Source organism: Stegostoma tigrinum, chromosome 13 (assembly GCF_030684315.1).
Source record: "Stegostoma tigrinum isolate sSteTig4 chromosome 13, sSteTig4.hap1, whole genome shotgun sequence".
NCBI lineage: Eukaryota > Metazoa > Chordata > Chondrichthyes > Orectolobiformes > Stegostomatidae > Stegostoma > Stegostoma tigrinum.
The window spans coordinates 52,704,098-52,726,022 of record NC_081366.1 but is presented as its reverse complement, the minus strand read 5'-3'; the positions used below and the strand labels follow the sequence as shown (position 1 = coordinate 52,726,022).

Genomic DNA, 21,925 nt, shown 5'->3' with positions numbered 1-21,925 from the left:
TTACCAATTGATGTGCGCAAGATGCGGTCACTTTAGACACGAGGAATTACTAAACCTTAAAATAGAGCAGTAAAAGTTTGCTAATGTAATGCCCATAGAACTATAATAATTAACCAAGGGTAATTTTTCAAGAGTAATGTACAGCCTTTAGACAATCAATCATATTTGTATAATTGGGTTCTCAGCTATCCCATTTGTTGGTGTCTTTCAGTCTTAATGTTTAAACAAAAGTCATCAAAAAATGAACTAAAAATTTTAACACAGCACCCTGCTCGCATGCCCACATGTCTGTCCTCGGCATGCTGCAGTGTTCCACTGAATCACAGCACAAACTGGAGCAACAACATCTCACCTGCAGACAAGGCACTTTACAGCCTTCTGGGCTTAATATTGAGGTCAACACCCTTAATCTGTGAACCAAATTTTTCCTTTCCTTTAGCTTGTTATCATGTCCTCCCCTCACCCCAATCCCCCTTCCCAGTTACTGTCCTTTCAAGTCTGACAGGAGACTCACCATTGTTCCGTCATTCTCACACTCCAATCATTTAGACTGAACTATCAATGTATCTTCTCCACCAACACTCTACACCCACTACCCCTACTCCCCAACCTCCCCAAACTATTGCATAAATGCTGCCCCCTCCATTTCAGCTCCAATGAAGGGTCATCTAGACTCAAAATGTTAACTTGCTCTGTCTCCAGTGGATGCTGTCTGACCTGCAGTGATCTCCAGTATCTGTTGTTTTCAGTACAGATTCTAGCATCTGCAGTAATTTGTTCCTAACTAAAAATAGCTTCTTTTTTGTTTGAAGCTCTTGTGTTGTCTCATCCAGTAAAAGCACCACCTGGTGCAGCACTAAGCCAAGTAAACGAGAAAGTCACAACTTTGATTTCCAAGAATGAGATGATCACAGTCAGGGTAACAGCTGGAGCACCAAAATAGGTCTCAGCAGCCCTGAAGTAGGAAGGGAAAATATCAACTTAGATTCTTCATCTATACTACACTGCAGTGACCTCTAATGGAAAGAAACGAAATCTATAAAATGCTGGATATACTTCAGATGCCAGGAAAAATCTGTGAAGAGAATAACAGGATTAATCCCTTAGCTGAGTGACCTTTCATCCTAACTGGAAGAAGCTAAAGATTTAAAAGTATTTAAGAAAGCACAAAGTCAGAGAAAAGGTAACATAGTTGTGAGACTTGGAGAAAGGGGGCAACTGGAAAGACAAAAGAGTAAAGACAATCAACTGTGATAGGGTGTGAGACATACACAATTAAATGAAGGATCAACCACTCAGATGAAGATAGTAACGTCACAAGAAACAAAGGGTGAATCTAAGAGGAATGTAGGTTGCAACAGCAGAACTATTATCAGTGTAAATGGAAAAAACAAAAACAGAGTTAACGTTTTAGGTCAAGGACCCTTTGTCAGAACTAATTTTACGAAGGGATATTAACCATTTCTTTCTCCACAAATGCAGCCAGTCCGCGGAACTTTTCCAGCATTTTTTTTGGTTTATTTCAGGTTTATAGGAATCACAGTACTTTACTCATGTTTTACTTGCATCTGCTGTCTGAGAAATGAGTGGTAGCTATTCAACTCAGTCTTGAGACTACAGAACTGTGAAGTACCTACTGAAAAATGAGATGCTGTCCTGTGATCTTACTTCAAGTTTCAATAGAATAGTGTAGAAAACTGAAGACAGAAAATTCAGACTGAGATTAGATTAAAGCAGCAAATGACCAAATATTCAGGATCACATTTGTGGAGTAGACACAGGTATTCAGAAAGGTCTAACCCAATCTGCATTTGGCCTCCCGATCTGTGAAGGAGGTTAGTTTATGAGCAGCGATTATAAAAGTTTGAACAAACCCAAACAACATACCAAAATAAATGCAAAATACTCCAAATGCTGGAAATTTGCAAGAAAAATAGAAAATACTTTGTTCAGCAGGTTTGATAGCATGTGTGGAGATACAAACAGTGAATGTTTTAAGCCCAATATGATTCTTCTTCAAATGTAGAGGTAGAAGTGTAATGAGCTTTATGCTAATGAACAGATAGGAAGTCGCGAAGATGACTCAAAGTGTCAGAGGGATATAGACAGGTTAGATGAGTGGGAAAAAAACTTGGAAGATGGAATATAATGTGGGAAAATTTGAGGTAATGCACTTTGGCAGGAAAAATAGGAGAGCTGAATGTTATTTAAATAGAGAGAGACTACATAAAGTCGCAGCACAGAGGAATCTGGGAGTCATTCTGTATGAATATTCAAAAGCTAGCATCTAAGTTCAGTAGGTAATAGGGAAGGCAAATGATCTGTTGGCCTTTATTTCAATGGGAATGAAACATAAAGAAAGGGGACGTCTTGTTAAAACTATACTAGTTTTTGAAGTTTTGGCAAAGATCTCTAGCTCAGGTTGTGGGTGACTTTGTTGACTTGCTCACCACGCTGGCTTGTTCTTGTTCAGACATTTCATCATCATGCTCGGTGACATCATCAGTGGAGACTCCGATGAAGCGATGTTATTCTACTCCACTTGGAATTTATATTGTCTGGTCCATTTGGTGAGTAGTGCCATTTCCCGTTTTGATCTGTATGGGTTTGCATATGGGTCCAATTCTATATGTTTGATGATTGCATTACAAGTGGAGAACCATGTCTCTAGGAAGGCCCATATAATTTCCATAGAAAAACCATAGTAGCCCAAGCCAAACAGAGACACGTACAGGAATTCCTAGAGGCACGGTTCTTCACCAGTAATGCAATCAACAAACATATAGAATTGGACCCCATATACAAACTCATTTGGATCAAAACAGGAAATGACACTACTCACCACAATGGACTAGACAGTATAAATTCCAAGCAGAGGAGAATAACATCGCTTCATCAGAAGCTCCACTGATGACGTTACTTAGCATGGTGATAAAACATGTGAATGAGAACAAGCCTACTCGGTGAGCAAGTCAACAAACTCACTATACTATCTGGCACCAGTAAGACCACACCTACAATAATCTGAACAATTTTGGGCCTCTTACATAAAGAAAGATATACAGGCATTGGAGGAAATCCAGAGAAGATTCATTGGGTTGATTTGAGGTATAGAGAGATTTTCTAATGAAGAGAAGTTGAGTAGATGGGGCTTGAACACATTGTAATTTAGAAAAATGTGAAGACTTTATCGAAGCACATACGATTCTGAAAAAACTTGACGGGATTGATTCAGAGATATTTCCTGTTTTGGGAGATCAGAATAAGAGGATCACCCATGTTTGACAGAGATGAAGAGGAGATCCTTCTCTGAGGGTGGTGAATTTATGGAATTCTTTATTTCAGAGAGCAGTCAAGGCTGAGTCATTAAGAATATTCAAGGCTGAGACAGCAAACTCTCAGACAGTAATGGAATCAAGGGGTGTGTGGAATAGATAGGAAAGTAGAGATGAGGATTATCAGATCTGCCATGGTGTCTCCACAATCTCATTGAATGGTGGAGTAGACTCGATGGACCAAATAGCTCCTACATCTTTTGTTCTCGTTAAAAGAGAGGAGGGGTGAATGAAAAAATGATGACACTCCAGGAAAGAGAGTGAAACAGGTTGGAGATCAAAGGCATTATAGAACAAAATGCAAAGGGAGTGGTAACATTTGAGAAGAAGTGAAGTATTGTTAGCAGCAAAACAAAGGTCAAAAAATACTGTTAGGAGGAGAAAGAGTGAGAGTAATAGAACAGGTAGAATTGGGTGCTCTACCAACCATCCTAATTAAGAAGATATTTTGAAAGCATTGGTCTGTAAAATAGCAATATCGTTACAAATGTGATGGAGACAGGAACTGATAGAATAGAATGTTTAAAGGAAGGGGAGCTGGGAAAAAGTGTAAACAAGGTAGCTGTGAGAGTCAGTGAACTTATGATTAATATTGGTAGACAGCCTATCTCCAGCTATGGAGATAAAGAAGTTGAGGAAGGAAATGGAAGAAACAGAGATGAACCATAAGATGACAAAACTGGGAGTAAAATAAATTATCCAATTCAGGAGGTAAACTGGAAGTGAACCAATATAATTTTCAATATACAGGAAAAAGAGTTAAGGAGGCAAACTATGTCCAACTGGAACAAATCCATATATCCCACAGAATGTCAGGCAGAACCAGGAATCATATGAATTCCCATAGCAATATCTATTATTTGAAGAAAGTGAGTGGAGTTAAAAGAACAGGACTACAAAGAGAAGGTGGGTAGTGATTGACAGGGATTGCTTAGGTCTTTGTTCAAGGGAGAAGCAGAGGGGGCTGCAAACTGTCATGTCAGGGGATGGTTGTATGGGAAATAAAGGATGAAAATACAGGGCTTATAAACTGGAAATGTTAAAGTGATATAACATATCCGAAACGGATCCTGTCTGAGTTTGGAATCAAAAGGTTGGTAGCTGTCACAAAATACCTTCAGAGAACATAAGGTGTTTGGAAATAATTGATGGATGATCAGCAGATGGATTGTGATACAGGAGGAGGGGCAAAGTGTTGGAGTTTCCATTTCCGATTCCACTGTTCACCAATCAACAATGATGTTTCTCTTGTCAGTGGGCTTGAGTACAATGTCCAAGTTCAACCTGAGAGAATAGTGGAAGGAGACTAATCTCAATGTAAACTCGAGGAGTAGCATCTCATTACATAATAGGCACTTTACAGGCTTGCAACCTAAACAATGAGTTCTGAATATTCCACCTTTCACATTTACATGGTCAGCAAATATTGGTTATAACCATTCTGCTATAACCATTCTGTGAAACCATTTACACCTCCTCCTGATCCTGTTCTCTTTACTTGTGACATTACCACGCATTTTTGCTCCCAGCATCCTCCCAATCTTTGTAACTTCCCCCACAATCCTTTGATACCTGCTCTCCTCTATTTCCAGACTCTTGATTATTGCCGATTTAAATCACTCTATCATTGGTGACTGTGCCTTCAACTGCCAAAATCTCACATCATGAAATTCTTTGTAAATTTCTCTGCCTTTTTACCTCTCTTTCCTTCTTTAAATCACATCTTAACCAGCTCTTTGACCAAGCTTTCTCTTATCTGCCATTTTATCTCATTATACGGCTCAACATCAAATTTTGTTTTTTCATACTTCTATGATGTGCCTTGAGATGTTTTTATGGCCCATATCTTCTTTTCAGTCTTCAGATAGTTGAAAGTGTCAATGCACTGTCCACAGGAATCCCTGGAAGCTTAAACTTCTGGAAAACAATTCTCCATCTCCCTGCACTTTTGAAGAGATCTAACTTGGACAGTTACCAAGGAAACATTAGATAGATTAAAAGTGTGCCACTTCTGAATAACGATACATCTGAATCCCCATCCCAGCACATACTGCTCACTGAACAATTGACTCCCCCAACACCCTTGATCACCCAACTCTTCAAGTCTTCCAACACTATCTGACTCTCAACTTCCCTCCGAGACCTCCAAATCCACCCTGCCCCCACGGTCTCCCATCTGATGCAATTTCTTTATCCAAATCCCACCAGACCCTTCAATTCCCTCCCAAACCAACCTGACTGCTACTAGCCCAAAACACGTCTCATAACATAACTCAACTTGTTCCTTCCCCTTCTCAACTAGGTCCAACTACCAACTGAGTTATTACTGATAAATGGTCACCAACCTCTAATATTAACTCTGTTTCTAAATCCACAGATGCTGTCAGACCTGTCAATGCTTCTAATTCTTACAAAGATGATGTTGCAAAGTTTTTGAACATTACATCTAATTATGCTTAATCTAGCTTGCAAATTGTGAGATGGATGAATAGAAGCTGTGGTGTTCAGCTATTACTTGATGTTTATATCTGATCCTCCACTGCAACAGTAATTAATGCCTGCAGAGAAGGCATCCTCTGGATCCAATTTTCTGTTTCATCCACATGACAGGTACCCAATCCATATAATAGATTTTACAAGTTTTTTTGGTCTACTGGCGATGAATATTGAAAGCTAATGTGACAGGCCTATACCACAGGACTGTACATTGTTCAGCTACTGCCACTAAAATAGCTTACATATTCCCAACACCTGTAAATGAAAACAAATTCCAGGACATTCACTTTAACAGGAGCAACATGATCAGCATCACTGTACATTATTGAACTGAACATTTAATTATATGACATTCAGTTGTACATTCACTATCGGTATCTGAATTGCTCGGCCCTTTGACAAAACAGTCTCAGTGATCAGAAAACCTGAAAACACCAGGCTTTTGGCATCTGATCCATGTTTGTTTCTCAGTTCACCATGGTGCAGGATTATTTGAGAGTTCAGGTTAAAATAACACAGGCACAGAGTGACTTTTTTTTCAAATTAGCTAGTTCTGAGGTAAGCAAAGAAGACAAACCATACATAACACAATTTTCCAAGCTTTCACACTTGTGCACAGTATTGTACCAAACAGCACACAATGGGCAGTTCCTATGTATGATTACTGGTTTGTCAATACAAGAAACAAAAGGAAGAGCGCATGAGGAGAAGACAGGAAATTTATCAATAATGGAAAGGGTTGGGGGATGGTTAAGACAATTAATAGAGGGGCAATCACTGCCATTTTGAAAATACACACCATATACAATTTTCATAAATGATCAGTACATAGAACAAGAATGTATAAAATTAGAATGGGTGTGACAGCATTTCAGTAGAGGAATAAGCACAGAATGTATTATGACACACAGATATGTGCAGTAAGTTTAGTTCTCAACAAGTAAGGAGGAAACTCTTTACTGTCTGACAATACAACTCACGCACGTTTCAGCATGTTGAAATCCATTGAGTTTTTTCAGGGGGGAGAAATCTAAATACTAGTTACAGCCCCACATTTGCTGTATACCACTACAAGTTGTGATGTTAAATCAGTTAATAAATAGTTCTATGTTGAATACAGTTTTCAAACTTTAGAAATTGATAGCGTCATGAGCCTTCCCACATCATTCCCATCCTATCATGACTATAGGGAAATTGTATGTCTTTTCTGCAGCAGGGAATGTCACTGGAACTTAAAGGTGGTGCCAGCAAAGGCAGACCATAATCCCAATTCTTACTGGTTTTTCAGGTTGGGATTGTTTAGTACTGAGTTGAAGACAGGACTCACTCAATGTTTGTTGTCAATCTTACAATTACAATGTGGCTGCAACTGGGAATTAACAGGTAACAAAAATGTATTAAAACTCCACCTAATGAATGTTTTGCAAATCATTTTAAAGGCTGCAGCAATATTCCACACTGATTACTGGGCCACATTCACCCATTGTTTCACAGTTATCAGCTGTGCATGAAGCCGGTTTCTGTTCCAATACAGTCGCAGGTGATATTACAAAATAGGACTGGTGTTTTGTAGCCACTGTACTGCACAGGCTTCAATACTGAATATAGGAATGAATGCCATCTATCCAGAAGGAATTACAGAACCTTTCTCACTTAATTTCATTAAAAGTCCAATATTAAATAGGGGTAAATGAAGGACTCTGTTATATGTAACTTGAAGTTCAAGTAACTACACTAAGCAGTGTTTTGTTAGTAATGGGCAAACCGAGTGTAAAACGTTTGACACTAGTTGGCATGTATGTTGGCTCTACTACATAGAAAAGCAGCTTTTCTTCCGGTGCGGTCAGGTGTTGTGTTGGCCGTTTTGGGTAATGGGAATGATCTTTTCCAAGGACACGTCTGTCTCATAGTCCCCATTGCTGGACAGAAGGCTAACCGCCCCGTGCTGGGAAATGGGCGAGAGCTTTGCGCTGCGGTTGGGGTCGGTCGGGGTTTCTGGAGGGCAGCACACCGAATGGGGGATCAGGTAGACACTGTTCTCCGCTTTATCCAGGGATGGCCCGGGATGGTACGAGGAGACTCCGTTGTGGATGGTGACCGTCTCCACCGCGTTGCTGGCGCACAGAGTGTCGCAGCCCAGCAGGGTGGAGAAAGCTTTGCGGAAGTCTGCATTGAAGGCATAGATGATGGGGTTGAGGGAGGAGTTGGCCCAGCCGAACCAGACAAAGACATCGAAGGTGCTGCCGCTGACACAGGGCAGGGGCGGCGGGCTGGCGTGACTCTCACAGAACGGCACCATGCAATTGAGGATGAAGAAGGGCAGCCAGCAGCACACGAAGACGCCCATGATCACCGACAGGGTCTTGAGCACTTTGGTCTCCCGCTTGAAGGACATCTTGAAGGAGCTCTCGGGCTGGATGTCAGCGGTGCTGGCGCTGCTCCGGTCACTCTGGCAGTTCTTGGCGTGCACCGCGGCTCTCTCCAGGGCCGAGATACGCCGGATCTGTTTCTGGGCAATCCGGTAAATGCGGGTGTAGGTGACAATCATAATGGCCACGGGGATGTAGAAGCTGATGAGGGACGAGGAGATGGCGTACGTCCTATTGAGGCTGGAATCGCAGTTGTCCCCTCGGCGCTGGGAGCTGGCATTGCCACGTAGCCCATTCGGGGCTCTCGCCTTGTGCCAATCGAGTTGAACGGGGATGAAGGAGATCAGCAGCGAAAGGCTCCACGCCGCACTGATCATCACGAAAGCCACTTTGGGTGTCATTTTCCGCTCGTAGCGGAAGGGGCTGGAGATGGCCCAGTACCTGTCCACGCTGATCACGCACAGGTTGAGAATCGAGGCGGTGGAGCACATGATGTCGAAGGCCACCCACACGTTGCAGAAGGGGCCGAAGGGCCAAAAGCCCGCGATCTCGCTCACCGCCTTCCAGGGCATCACCAGCACCGCCACCAACAGGTCGGAGACGGCCAGCGAGATCACAAAGAAGTTGGTGACCTTCGTCCGCAGGTGGCGAAAGCGGATGACCGCCACGCAGACCAGGGTGTTGCCGAGCAGCGTGGAGAGGATCAGCAGCGAGAGGAAGCAGCCCGTGAGCACTCGGAACGAGGAGTCCTGCTCAGCAGCCAGCGAGCTGCCATCCATGGTGGTGGTGTTCAGCCTCATTCCCCACAGCCGCAAAAAGAAACGAGCCCTTGGATACAGTGTCCACCCGTCCTCCTGTGTCACACTCAGACCCGTTCCCGCAAATCACAGGGAACCCGCCGACCACACGGCGGTCATGGCAATATCTCGTCTCCCGACCAAAGAAAGGGCCTACCTTCAATCCATCTCTACCTGGTCTTAACTTTAATCAATGCCTTTTCCCACGAGTTAGGTTTAACTTTAGCTCCATGATGTGTTGCCGTTAAACATCTTTACCTCAATGTCCCGAAAAAGAGCAACTCTCAACATTGCCCCGTCCCCTGTTGCAGAGGTGCAAAATTCTGCAATGCACTTACATTGCATACTACCAAATGATCAATCTCCTGTAAGTATTCCTGCTTAATTGTCCTCCCTGGTATCCTGGAGAGCGTGTGAATCCACTTTACACAGTAGGGGGATGAAAATTTCTCGTTTTTTTTCGACAGCTTCTCTGACGGAACTTTTCACTCCAAGCTGTCCGTGCCTCTAGTTACAAAATCCGCATATCCCGCACCCCGCCATCCATTCAACGTTCCTTGGAAATTTAAAGAGATCAGAAATGAAGCAAATAATGTCACCTTTAAATAGCCACACAACTAGTGTGAATGTCATTCTCAAATTATTAAGCATTTACTACACTCCCGAGTCCCATTGCAAGTGTGATCACTGGTGGATCGCATTTACAGCCAGAATTATTATAACGAGATGAGGTACACAGCATTCTGGAAACACTCAGCCGATCAGGCAGTGTCTGTAGAGAAAGGATGCCAGGGTTAAATTTAAAGTTCCACAGATTGTCCGCCAGAACAGATTTCCAATGTGCGCTGCATTTTGGGTTTTGTTCTCCCGCGAGGAAGTCGTAACTTAAAGTTAATAGTTACTCCACGTCTACCATTCCCTCCTCCCAAAAAAAATGTTCAGCAACTTTCTAGTCGCCACAATGCAGTGAGTTTTGAGCCTGTGAGGACGGTGCAGTCTCCCCGAGATAGCAGTTCACATTGCGGTTCCTACATCTCACCTGCACACCCTGCCTGACGTTCAGCGGTTATCTGCAAGTACTCACTGAGATTGTCCCAAGCTCTGTTTATGAAGCAGGCACGATCGCAAAACCGTGTACCCCAGTCCGTTTTGAAACGATTCAGCACTTCACCCTCTTATTCTCACGAAAGTGCAGTGTTGACGGGTCGGTTGAGCATTAGTCCTACACTCATTTTAAAGCGGATAAAGACTGTCGGCACAACGTTCACCTCCAAAACGAGAATAAAATGTCCAAAAACGTGCTGTAGCTTTATTGCTATGCTCAATAGTCCGACAACATAAATGTTTATCACAGTTCAGTGGCTGGCTATAGGTGCATGTGTCGTCATTGACAAAATATAGCGCTTCACAGTAAATCTTCCGAGCTCTGTTGCCTCTTTACCTCGCTCCCTTGTTAATGAATTCCCCAAAATCTCATAAGACTGGACGTGAGCTTGTTGCGCCACCGCGCGGATTGTGAACGCTGTTGTTCAAGAGACGGGAGAGTTTCAGCGACCGCTCAAACACGCAGTTGCTGCCCGTGAATTGCGCTTGATGCTAAAAGCTCTTCCGACCACCTAAACAGCGAGGGCAGCAAGTGACAAACGCTCCACGTCTGTCAAGGCAAGGGGATGCTTAATTTGTTCCCAATTTAAGGTAATTCTTTCGGGTGCACTTGGAAAATTCGAATGCAGGCAAATAATTAATAACAGGAAACGTTTAACGAACTTTGGAACCATGTTTCCAAGGGCAAGATGTTCTGAGGAAGGGTCAGCGGACCCGAAACGTTAACTGCTTTTTCTTCACAAATGCTGCCAGACCTGCAACTTCTATCTCTTCTGTCTTTGTTCCTGATTTACAACGTCCGCATTTCTTTCGGTTCTTATGCCAGACAATAATGTTTAAGCAAAATCTTAAATATCGAAAACAATTACCCGGCATTTTAGCTGTTTATAACAAGGTCAAATGTTACATTTTGATAAAAAACAGATCTCGGATTAATTCTGCCTCCTGTGGCAATGGCTGTCCATCACTACGACAACGTGAAATCAAGTCTGGTCCACCTAGCTTTCTCCATCATTTGCAAAGGGAGGTTGTAATTTAAATTATTTTTTTGAAATGTAAAGTGGTAAGGGTTTTAATTTCGAACCGCTGACTTTCACGATCAGGTACGGAGTGTTCTTCAGAATAGTTGACACAAATGTGTACATCAGATTAACGAAATCTATTTGCCAAGTGTCCTTTTTTCAGGAAGGCGACGACTCCTTAAAATCGCCCTGCCAAATTATCATTCCCAATCCACAGTTAGCATATGACCAAAAGCTAGTAAATTAGCAACCCGGGTCCCCTTTTCAGTAATAAGGAAACAAAACGCTCGCTACTTTAAAGGGGGCTCGAACCTGTGCCCACCATATTTATTTTTCATTGTTTTTATTTCAATATTTCTTACGCCACAAATGCAAATTTAACTCACGTAAATCGAACTTCATAAATCTGAACAGTATTCTGCCCGGAGAAATCTTCTCCAAAGATAAAAAATGCTTCACAATCTTATTACCTTCTGAGAGAATGAAGATTACCTTAGTTTGCATTAACGCATTCCTTTACAATAATCCGACAGCACTGCTCCATTAAAATTAAAGATCGCGAAGTAAAATCTTAAGAAAAATGCAAATTTATAGTTCTTTTAAAGTAAACGTGATAAATGATAACTTTTAATAAGCATCGGGCAGGCTATTTAAAAAGAATCTGAAGCAGTTCCTTTTTAAATTGAACTAGTACTAGTAATGTAAATCCAATTGTGTGATCGAGTAATGAACGGTAAACACCGTGCTGTTCTGCATCAAAAGGGTTGAACCCACCCACAGAATGCAGCACTCAAACCTCAGTTACACCCTTTTTTAAATCTACTAAACCTCTGTTTTGTTGTCTTGACCTTATTTTCTTTCAGCTTTTGAATACTCTGGTATGAGTAATTTTACATCATTTCCATTTGTTAGGCAGTGACATTTTTCCTTTTTTCAACAACTTCATTTCAAACTCCTTCTTTGGTTGTATATATTGTTAGTGAGACTGGTGCCAGTTATTGTCAATTGTCCTGAGGAGGCTGTAGATTTTTGACATTCCTTGTTCAGAACACAAGGTCAAGGATTAAGACAACACTATAGTTATTTTCTAACTTAAATTCTTACCAAAATCAGTCTTGCTGACACACCGAGGAACGCCATAAGAAACAGTGGTTGGGGCCACAGTTGTTTCCTATATGAATGACTTATATGAGGAAAATGAATGTTCTATATCCAAATTTGCAGAGGACACAAAAATAGTTGGGAAGGCAAGTGGTGAAAATGACACAAACAGGCTGCAGAAGAATACAGAGATAATGGGAACTGCAGATGCTGGAGATTCCAAGATAATAAAATGTGAGGCTGGATGAACCCTCTCTGATGAAGGGTCTAGGCCCGAAACGTCAGCTTTTGTGCTCCTGAGATGCTGCTTGGCCTGCTGTGTTCATCCAGCCTCACATTTTATTATCTGCAGAAGAATACAGGTAGGTTAAGCAAGTGGATAAGATCATGGCAGTGGGAAGAGAATGTGGGAAAATGAGAGGTTACATAGTTTTAATTAGGATTAGAGTTAGAATTTGGTTTTATTGTCACATGTACTCAAGTCTGAGACACAGGAATACAATGAAAAGTGTACAAAGTCTCCATTCTTAGTTCCATCTTAGGTACAAGGGTACCGAGGTACAAAATCTTAGATACAAAGTAGAAAAATAAAGAAATAAGGTAAAAGTTCATGATTACAGTTCTTCTTACAAAGTAAAAAAAAGTTAAATTTTAAAGCCCAGCATTACAGTTCTACTTTGGCCATGGGCGTGCAGTTGCTCCATGCTGCACTTTCCCATAAGGGACTGATCGCTCCCCATACTGGACTCAATCTCTACACTACACTGGGTTCATTTCTCTCTCCATGCTGGATGTGATCTCTCCCCTGTGCTTCAATCTCGCTGCTGACAGCTCACCAGCCACATCACCATTGACTGCTCCAGACCTTGATGCCGCAACGCAGCTGAGAAATCCAGCTGCCACATTGCCGAGTGCAAAAGTTCCACTGGAGACTCAGTTTTTACCACGCTCTGTACCCTGACTTCTCTCCAGAAGGTAAGGAAAGAAAACAAACTAAAAAACTAAAAATAAAGAAAAAAAAACGAGAACAGAAGAAACAATAGACAAACGGAATAGACGAATCCTGGGCCTGGAAGAATAGAGGATCTGAATTTTCCTTAAATGGAGAAAGACTGCAGAAAACTACAAAATAGACAGATTAGGTAGTCCTCATTCATGAATCAGAAAAAAACTAAAAGGTTTAGAAAATAATAGGCAAGAACAATGGAATTTTGGCCTTTATTTCAAAGGAACTAGACCATCATAGATATTACGTCACCTTAACAAAACTATGCTTGATTAATCCCTGGCTCTTCTTCAGCAGATTAGTCCTCTGCCTCAGAATTATTCCCTGAAAAGGTCCACTAGATTGATACCAGGTATGCAAGGACTATCTTATAAAAAGAGGTTGAGTAGATTGAGTCTATATTTGTAGGAATTTAGAAGACTGGGAAGGGACTTAAATGAAATATTCAAAATATTTCAGAGCCTTGACTGGGTATGTGCAAAGAGGTTATTTCCCTTTGTGGAACAGTTTGGGACCAGAGGACATAATCTCAAAATAAGGGGTAGTGGAATTTAAGACAGAGATAAGGAGGAAAACCTTCTGTCAGATGGTACAGTCTGAATCTTTGGAATCCTGTATAGCGGACAGCTTTTGAGACTGCGTCATTAAGTACATTCTGAGATAGTTGGATTTTTAATCGGTGAGGGAATCAAGGTTTGGGAAAAGACAGGAAAGTGAAGTTGAAAATTATCAGATCAATAATGATCTCATTGAATGGTGGAACAGTCTCAATAGGGCTGAAGAGCCCACTTCTACATCATATGGTTTTGCAGTCACTCCTTACCCATTCTCTTATTGAAATATATCCAGCTAGCACTGTATCAAACAAAATTCCACAATGCTTTTCAGGGTATATCATTGGCCTAATTTCTCATCTTCTTTAATTTGTACAAAAGGATCCTTTTTTTAACAAAACAATTAATTCTATTCTTTTTGTATTTTAATACTTGATTTTAAAATGACTATGTTGAAAATCTAAAACCACTCAACATAATGGTCTTTTCTAAACGTGATAAAATTGAATGACTTGCTGAGACCCTTCAGAAAGCACATGGGATAGATCTACAGGCCAAATCAGGTAAGGATGGTCAGTTTCCTTCATTAAAACTGAGTTTAAGGCAGCCCAACAGCTTCTTACTGATGCCAATATTTATGTATGGATTGTCAAAATTGAACTAAAGTTCTCAAATTGTTGTGGTAAAATTTGGATTCTTGTTGTAAAGCTTGTTAGTTCCTGTCTCTGAATGCCTAGTCCAGTAGTCACATTACAGTGAACATTGATTTAGATTCTTAACATTAAAGAAAACAAAGGTATCACTATGAAATTTCTAAGTGAACAGAAGTTAAATAATGTACTGAGGCTAAGATTGAATGATTCAAAATTTGATCAAATTGTTGTGTTTTGAGTGGGGGAGAGAAGAAGTGAGGTGAAGGGTTTGGAGGATGAATCCAGAATTTGGAACTAACAGAAGAGCTTTGTTATGAACAGTGGAGTAAAGTGAGGGGAGGGGTCAGAGTCAGGGCTGAAAGAATGTGGTAGGTAATATAGGCTAGAGATATGTTGGAACAAGGCTGTGGAAGGATATGAAGCTGAGTGCAAGGGCTTCAGTTTTGTTTGGAAAATATAGGGTGCTGATGTGGATTAATGAGGAGAGGGTACTGAGCAAATGAGGAAAGATATGTCCAGCTCTTCTACTCCTACATCTTTCCCATTCTCTTAGTAAAACCATATCCTACCAATATTGTATTAAACAAAATTCCTCAATGCTTTTCAGGGTATATCACTGGCCGAATTTCTCATTATTCTGGTTTTACATGGTTATCCTTTTATCCTTTTTAATCAAATAATTAATGAATTAACCAAATAATTATTGTCCATTCTTTTAACACCAAGTATTAAAGAAACACTTGACATTTATAAAAGTTACAGAATGCAAAGAATGCATCACAGTAATTGAGTTTTAAGGTGGAAATGAATGAAGAAGGGGTTCATCAGAGGAGTGATGAAGTGAGGCATAAGCCTGGCTGTCAAAGTGAAAGCGAGTGTGCTTGGTGATGGTTAGGATGTAGGGTTTACAGCTCAGCACTGATTTTCATGAACTGCCAAGGTTTAGCAAGGTCTGGTGAAGGGTCTAGGCCCGAAACGTCAGCTTTTGTGCTCCTGAGATGCTGCTGGGCCTGCTGTGTTCATCCAGCCTCACATTTTATTATCAAGGTTTAGCAAGGTCTGGTTTAACTGAGTAGGTAGTTAGGGGAGAAGATAGAAATGCCCAAGGAATTGGGAGGCTGTCACATATTCAAAAACTGTGCAAAAGAAACCAAAGGAAGACTGAAAATGGGGACAGAGTTAATTAAAGGAGGTATGATAATTATCATGACCATGGGTCAGAATGCCAAAGTACTATGGACAATTTTACCTATAATTCCAAAATGTGCTGTTTTTAAAGAGAACTGTTACAGATACAACTGCAAGCATGCATTAGATTGTGTGTGGGACTGAGGAATGCAACAAAAGGTATCTGATGATGTCCTACCTAAGAACAATCCACTCCTGTGGATTAGAATCCCCACAGTGTAGAATGAGGCCATTCAACCAATTGACTCTGCAGTAACCCTCTGTAGGGCATCCCACTCAAATGTACCCCTCATTCTATCCCCATATCCCTGCATTTAACATGGTTAGTCCACCTAGCTTGTACATCCCTGAATACTACAGGGTAATTTACCATGGCCAATCCACCTAAATTGCTCATCATTGGACTGTGGGAGGAAACCCAGATGGCCCAGAGGAAACCCACAAAGACACAAGGAGAATGAGCAAACTCCACACAGATAGTCACCTGAGACTGGAATCAAACCAGGTCCCTGGTGCTGTGAGGTAGTAGTGCTAACCACTGAGCCACTGTGCTCACATTGAGGTTATGCTTCAAACTGCAGACATATTTTGCATTTTTGCCTTTGAAGAATATAAATGATCAAGGGTTAAAAAAACTGCTTCAACTCTGCTAGCGGAACTGAACATTCTCATATGTTCCAGTCTGTATTCAAGAGTGAGCACACTGTGAAGGCCACAGTCAAACAACAATCTTTTTTCACCCTTTGTTGCAGGCAAAGAAAGAGCTTTTTGATTCTAAGTGTTGTAGCCAGTTTGAAATGGAATAAGTACAAAGGAACTTCATTCAGCTAACAAAACAAAGAATCTCAAAAATAATCTGTTCGAATGACAATGTCAACACTACTGGTAACCTCCAATGCAACAGCAGCAATGCTCAACTAACCACTTTTCATGCACAATTCAAGCATTGCTATGTACATATTAACTTTTATCTTTTTGGATTCCACTCTTACTTCTAGTCTCTATCTGTGTCGTGTGTTTTGTAATTAATAAATTCACTTTATTTGTTAATTAGGGAAAATCTGATTTAATTGGTTCATTTTAAAAAAAGCTCATATGGGTCAGTGAGCAAGATATCTGCAAGGGAAGTGATCCTTTATAAATTTACTTTGCTGCAATCAAATGAGGAGTGGATGAATAAAGAAGGGAAGCCAGTCCAGCCCTCTTTACCCAAGAGTTTATCAGATTGAGGTATCCAATATGAATCATAATGGATTGGGAATCTTGTCCTGGGTCTGGTCATTGCCTTAATTCATGTTTTAAAATCTGGGAGACAATACCTAAGCAAATTGTACCATTAACAATATTAATGAAAATGAAAGCCAAAAGAGAAATATAACTGGTCAAAAGTTGAGTGAAATGATTAAATGGATCAAGTCAGCCTCGTGAAAGAAATAAGCACAATGAAGAATTCAGGCTTTGAGGGCGGGGGCATTAGAATGCTAGGGATAGGATGGAATTATTATTTGGCTGTAAATTGAGAGAGGGGTATGTTCCATGGGACCTGGATGTCCTCGTGCACCAGTTACAGCCAGCAGAAAGAAAGCATCCGTATTTTGGCCTTCATCAAGAGAAGATTCAAGTACAGGGACAAGAATGTCTTGCTGCAATTACTCAGGGCATTGGTGACACCACGCCTAGAATATTGTATGCAGTTTTGGTCTCCTTATCTCAGGAAGATGTTCTTGCTATGCAAGGAGTGCAGCAAAGATTTACCACATTGATTCCTGGGATGGCAGGACTAACATATGGGGAGAGATTGAATCAGTTAAGATTGTACTCACTGGAGTTTAGAAGAATGAAGGCAGATCTCATAGAAACCTATAAAATTCTAACAGGACTAGCTACGTTAGATGCAGGACAGATGTTCCCAAAAGTGGGGAAGTCCAGACAAGAGGTCATTGTTTAAGGATAAAGGAGGACTGAGTTGAGAAGAAATTTCTTCACTCGGAGAGTGATGATCCTATGGAATTCAATGTCACAGAAAGCAGTCCAGGCTAAAACATTATGTGTTTTCAAGAAGGATGTAGATATATCTCTTGTGTCTAAAAGAGTCAAAGGATATGGTGAGCAGGCGGGATTAGGGTTTTGAGTTTAATGATCAGCATTGATCATTTTAAATAATGGAGCAGGCTTGAAGAGTTGAATGACTTACTCCTGCTCCTATCTTCTTTGTTTCTGTTAAAGGAAAAAGGCAAAATGACAGTAGAAGCTGCATAGATATTTAATGTACTATTATTCCAATTTTGGTCAGGCTAGATTATGTGAATTTTGTGGGTTAAGCCATTCAATTAAGGAATTCAGTAAGGTGCTACATAAATAATTATTGCACAAGATAGGAATTCACTGAATTGGGTTAACGTATTGAGGATTGGTTAACACACAGAAGACCAAAAATCAGGATTAATGGATTATTTTTTTCAGAAATATATAACTAATGGAGCACCACAAGAGTCAATCCTAGGGCCTTGATTATTTACCATCTATGTTAATGAAATGGAGGAGGGGGCAGAGTTGAATGTATCCAAATTCCTGTAGAAAAATAGTTGAGATGATACGTTGTAATAAGAACATTACGAATCCGCAAGAGGATATGCAGTGAATTGAGTGAATGGGCAAAAACTTGGCAAATGAATTTTAAAGTAGGAAAGTGTGAGGTCATGTACTTTGATAAGAAGAATCAAAATGCAGACTATTATTTAAATGAAGAGAGCCTCCAAAAAAGCATAGCACAGAGGGACCGTAGTGTTCTTGTGCATGAAACACAAACAGTTATCATGCCTTTTTCGCGTAAGTAATTAAGAAGGTAAATGGAATTTTGGCTTTTAATGCTAGGGGTTTCAAGTTTAAATATGGAGAAGTCTTGTTACAGCTCTAAGGCATATTGGTGAAGCTACACCAAGAGCACTAAGTACAGTTTGGCCCCTGTATTTAAGAAACAAAATACTGGCATTGGAGATATTCAAAAGATACACTTTGCTGATTCTTGGGAGGAAGGGATTTATCAAGAATGGCTAAACAGGTTGGGCTTTTATTTAATTTGAGTTTAAAAGAATGAGGGGTTGTCTCTCTGAAACATACAAGATTTTGAGGGATCTCAACAGTGTACATGTTGAGAATATGTTTCTACTCGTGGAGGACAGTGTACATGTTGAGAATATGTTTCTACTAGTGGAGGAATCTTGAACTAGGGGACATAGCTACAGATTAAGTGGATATGCATTTAAAACTGAGTTGCAAAGGAATTTCTTCTCTCAGTGAGTACTGAACATTCAGAATTCTCTGTCTTAGAGTAGTAGAGGCTAGATCACTGAAAGTATTTAAAATGAATCAAGACCTGGGACAAATCAGCACAGATTTTACAAAATGGTAGACAGGTTTGAGGGAGCAAATGTCCTACTCCTGCACCTATTTTTTATGCACTATCCTTATTGCAATAAATTATATTGACCAGCAAATCCAGTTGTGTTGAATAAATGAAGTGACTGATTGAAGAATCTACTGGTATGGACTTCAGCTAAGGAGAATCTTGAAGATGGGCTCTGACTACCATAGAGAGACAGGTTGAAACAAATGCAAATTGACAGATACAAGTACACATTAATCAGATGAACAAGTTACAGACTGAAATGTGCTTACACAAAATTTAAATAGAGGGGGAGGGAGGGATAAACACAAATATTGGTGAAAAATCTCCATATGTTTCATTGAGCTCAGAGAAAATGTGTGGCCACAATATATATTCTTCAAGAAAATATATAATGTATCGAAGAATTTATGCTCACTAGAAAGACAAAGAAAAACTCAACCTCCTGTATAAAAGTGAACAAAATAAGTTTAGAGTCATGATTTTCAAATTTTCCTGTGTGAGAAACTGACTGAAAATGCTGACATACTTTCAAGAACACCAGCTAATATTGACTTAATATTTTGTCATTTTTAACTACCGGGCGCCTGAAAGGTAACATAATTTATTTTTTTTACTTTATTTTCCCATCAACAGAAATAAAAACAGAAAATAAGCAATGAAAACAAAGGTCTTCCCAGCCTTGGGCACTTCTGTAAGATCTTACGAGATCCATTACATAAGCATATTACAAATACATTGAAGGCTGTATTTCCTGTCCCAAAATGGATATCAATATCATTTTTTATTCATTCACGGGATGTGGGCAACACTGGATGTGCCAGTGTTTATTGGTTATCTCTTATTGCCGAGAAGACAATTTAAGAGTCAACCGTATTGCTGTGGGCCTGGGGTCACATGTCAGCTAGACAAGTGAGGATGGCAGATTTTTTAAAGAGGCATTTGTAAACATTTTATGATAAGAAAAGGAGTTATATTCATATGAACAAATGTCTGCAGCTCTAACATACTCATTCAAGAATTTTACTGCTGGTACAATGAGGGAAAAGCTGAGGTAGCTTTTGTTGTGAATGCTATTATGGACCACACCAGATCCCCTCAAAATACTTTAAGAAGGTAGCAGAGAACCTAACTTTTTCTTATTTTGAAGGCAAATGTAAAGTACGGTGTTCCAGGTGCAATTCAACTGGTCAAACTGTACTTGGCATTATGGAAAACACAATTTATTCAAACACTACTGTTAAAAATATAACAAAAGAAAAAAGAACTTAGAATAACAACTCTACTGAAAAACTTAACATAATCATAGATCCACTAACTATTACTTATTAACTGTTCAAATTTAGTAAAATGACCTTTTGCAAAATTCAGAAAATAGGTGTGTCTCACAGGTAACACCAGCAATCGAGAAGGAAAAACATAAACAGACACTTCAGTGGGAGTAGCAGCCAGGAGACATTTATTGCAGCTTCCAGGCTTGTTGAGACTTCAACAGAAACTGATGCTGAATCTCAAAGCTCAAAAACTAAAAACTAGAACTCCTGGTCCATGGGAGCTGGCCACAACCATCCAGACTGCTTCTATTGTTCCAACTTAAAAAAAGAACCCAAGGCCTCCCAAGCTATTTACTTTATAGACTTCCACTGGCCAGCTTGGTGCCTCTGCCTTAAAATCTCTCTTAAGAGAAACCAGGACAAATTACACCTCTTAAAGCCACAATATTGTCACAAAGTGGAAGTAAATGTTTTGGTTAATAAATAGAATATTACATTTGATGTTGTACTCAGTTGACAAGGAAACGAAGGTTGTGCATGTTTAGCCATATGAAGTTGGATGCAGGTTATGACATTTTGAAGGAAAATGCATTTGCTTCAGCTTCTCTTAATGACAACTTGAAGCTGTTCTGGCTCACTTAAATTAATGCACACAACAAATGGGGTAGAGTTAAAAGTTATGGTGGAAAGGTAGAAATGAGTCTCAGTAGAGCATGTGGGACTTGATTCCCAATGATTAGGATTCATCAGAGGTTCAGCTTCTAAATATGGAAAAGGAAGCTGACCGCAGATCAGACTTGAAGATAACGACATGGAAGGCAAAGCTACCAGTAAAAACTGCTGTTAGAAAAAGAACAAATATTTGACTTAAATAAATCTGTTTGGTCTCATTGTGATTTATATTGGGTGGTCATGGCATTGATGCAAGGCTTTATTGGAAAAGAAGCATACTACTCATAGTATCATAGCTACTGATATAAAATGGCCACAGCAATCACCTGACAACACAATTTAGCCAAACTTAATGAAACCAACATGGAATAAACAAAATAATCAAACTGAACTGAAGTTAGCAATTTATCAAAGACACTGAAACCAGTCTACCCCATCAGGCTTGAAAAGGTCCTCTTTTCCAATTTCAACTTATAACTTTATGGTAATTTTCATATACTGGAGATGATAGCCCACCTACAATCAGCAAAAGAAAACACATAATATTTGCAGACAGAATAAACAAACTAAATTGTACTTCAAGCAGAACCTAGCAGGGGACTGCAGAATGTAACTGAAGAAAGTTCCCTGTCTCTCAAGAAAAAAATGTTACAAGTGACAAGACAGGTTTAAAAGTAACATCAGAACATCAAGAATTTAAATGATAACTGAAATTTTTAAAATTCATTTGTGGGATGTGAGCTTAGCTGGCTGGCCAGCATTTCTTGTCCATCCCTAGTTGCCCTTGAGAAGGTGGTGGTGAGCTGCCTTTTTGAACCGCTGCAGTCCTCCTACTATTCACTACTGCTGATGATTCGGGACCGTAACCAACCAACTGTGGTCTCAGAATTAAAATCTACACTTTAAAAACACCCTAAGCACTTTAAATTGTATATTCCTTTTATCTTC

At 40.1% G+C, this 21,925-nt stretch overlaps 2 protein-coding genes across 3 annotated transcripts in view; one reads left to right on the top strand and one right to left on the bottom strand.

Moving 5' to 3' along the window:
* Window positions 1-2,916: 2,916 nt before the first annotated feature.
* Window positions 2,917-10,571, bottom strand: LOC125458236 (D(1) dopamine receptor-like). 2 transcript variants are annotated; one of them, XM_048543316.2, is made up of 2 exons: window positions 10,082-10,571; window positions 2,917-9,553 (listed from the first exon to the last, which is right to left on the bottom strand). In XM_048543316.2, exon 2 carries the CDS (start codon window positions 8,998-9,000, stop codon window positions 7,675-7,677), a length of 1,326 nt encoding a protein of 441 aa, XP_048399273.1. In that variant the 5' UTR covers window positions 9,001-9,553; window positions 10,082-10,571; the 3' UTR covers window positions 2,917-7,674. The 2 variants fall into 2 exon arrangements, with proteins under 2 accessions (XP_048399273.1, XP_048399274.1); XM_048543317.2 differs by lacking the exon at window positions 10,082-10,571 and adding an exon at window positions 10,037-10,080.
* Window positions 10,572-10,677: 106 nt separating this feature from the next.
* LOC125458237 (sideroflexin-1) overlaps window positions 10,678-21,925 on the top strand; it is a 110,166-nt gene continuing 98,918 nt past the window's right edge. The window contains exon 1 of the mRNA XM_059650750.1: window positions 10,678-10,692. The gene's annotated coding sequence lies outside the window, so the exon portion shown is untranslated. The remainder of the gene's footprint in view (window positions 10,693-21,925) is intronic.

Excerpts from the sequence above, each read along its gene's own strand:
- LOC125458236 (XM_048543316.2), bottom strand. The coding sequence starts at position 9,000 with ATGAGGCTGAACACCACCACCATGGATGGCAGCTCGCTGGCTGCTGAG.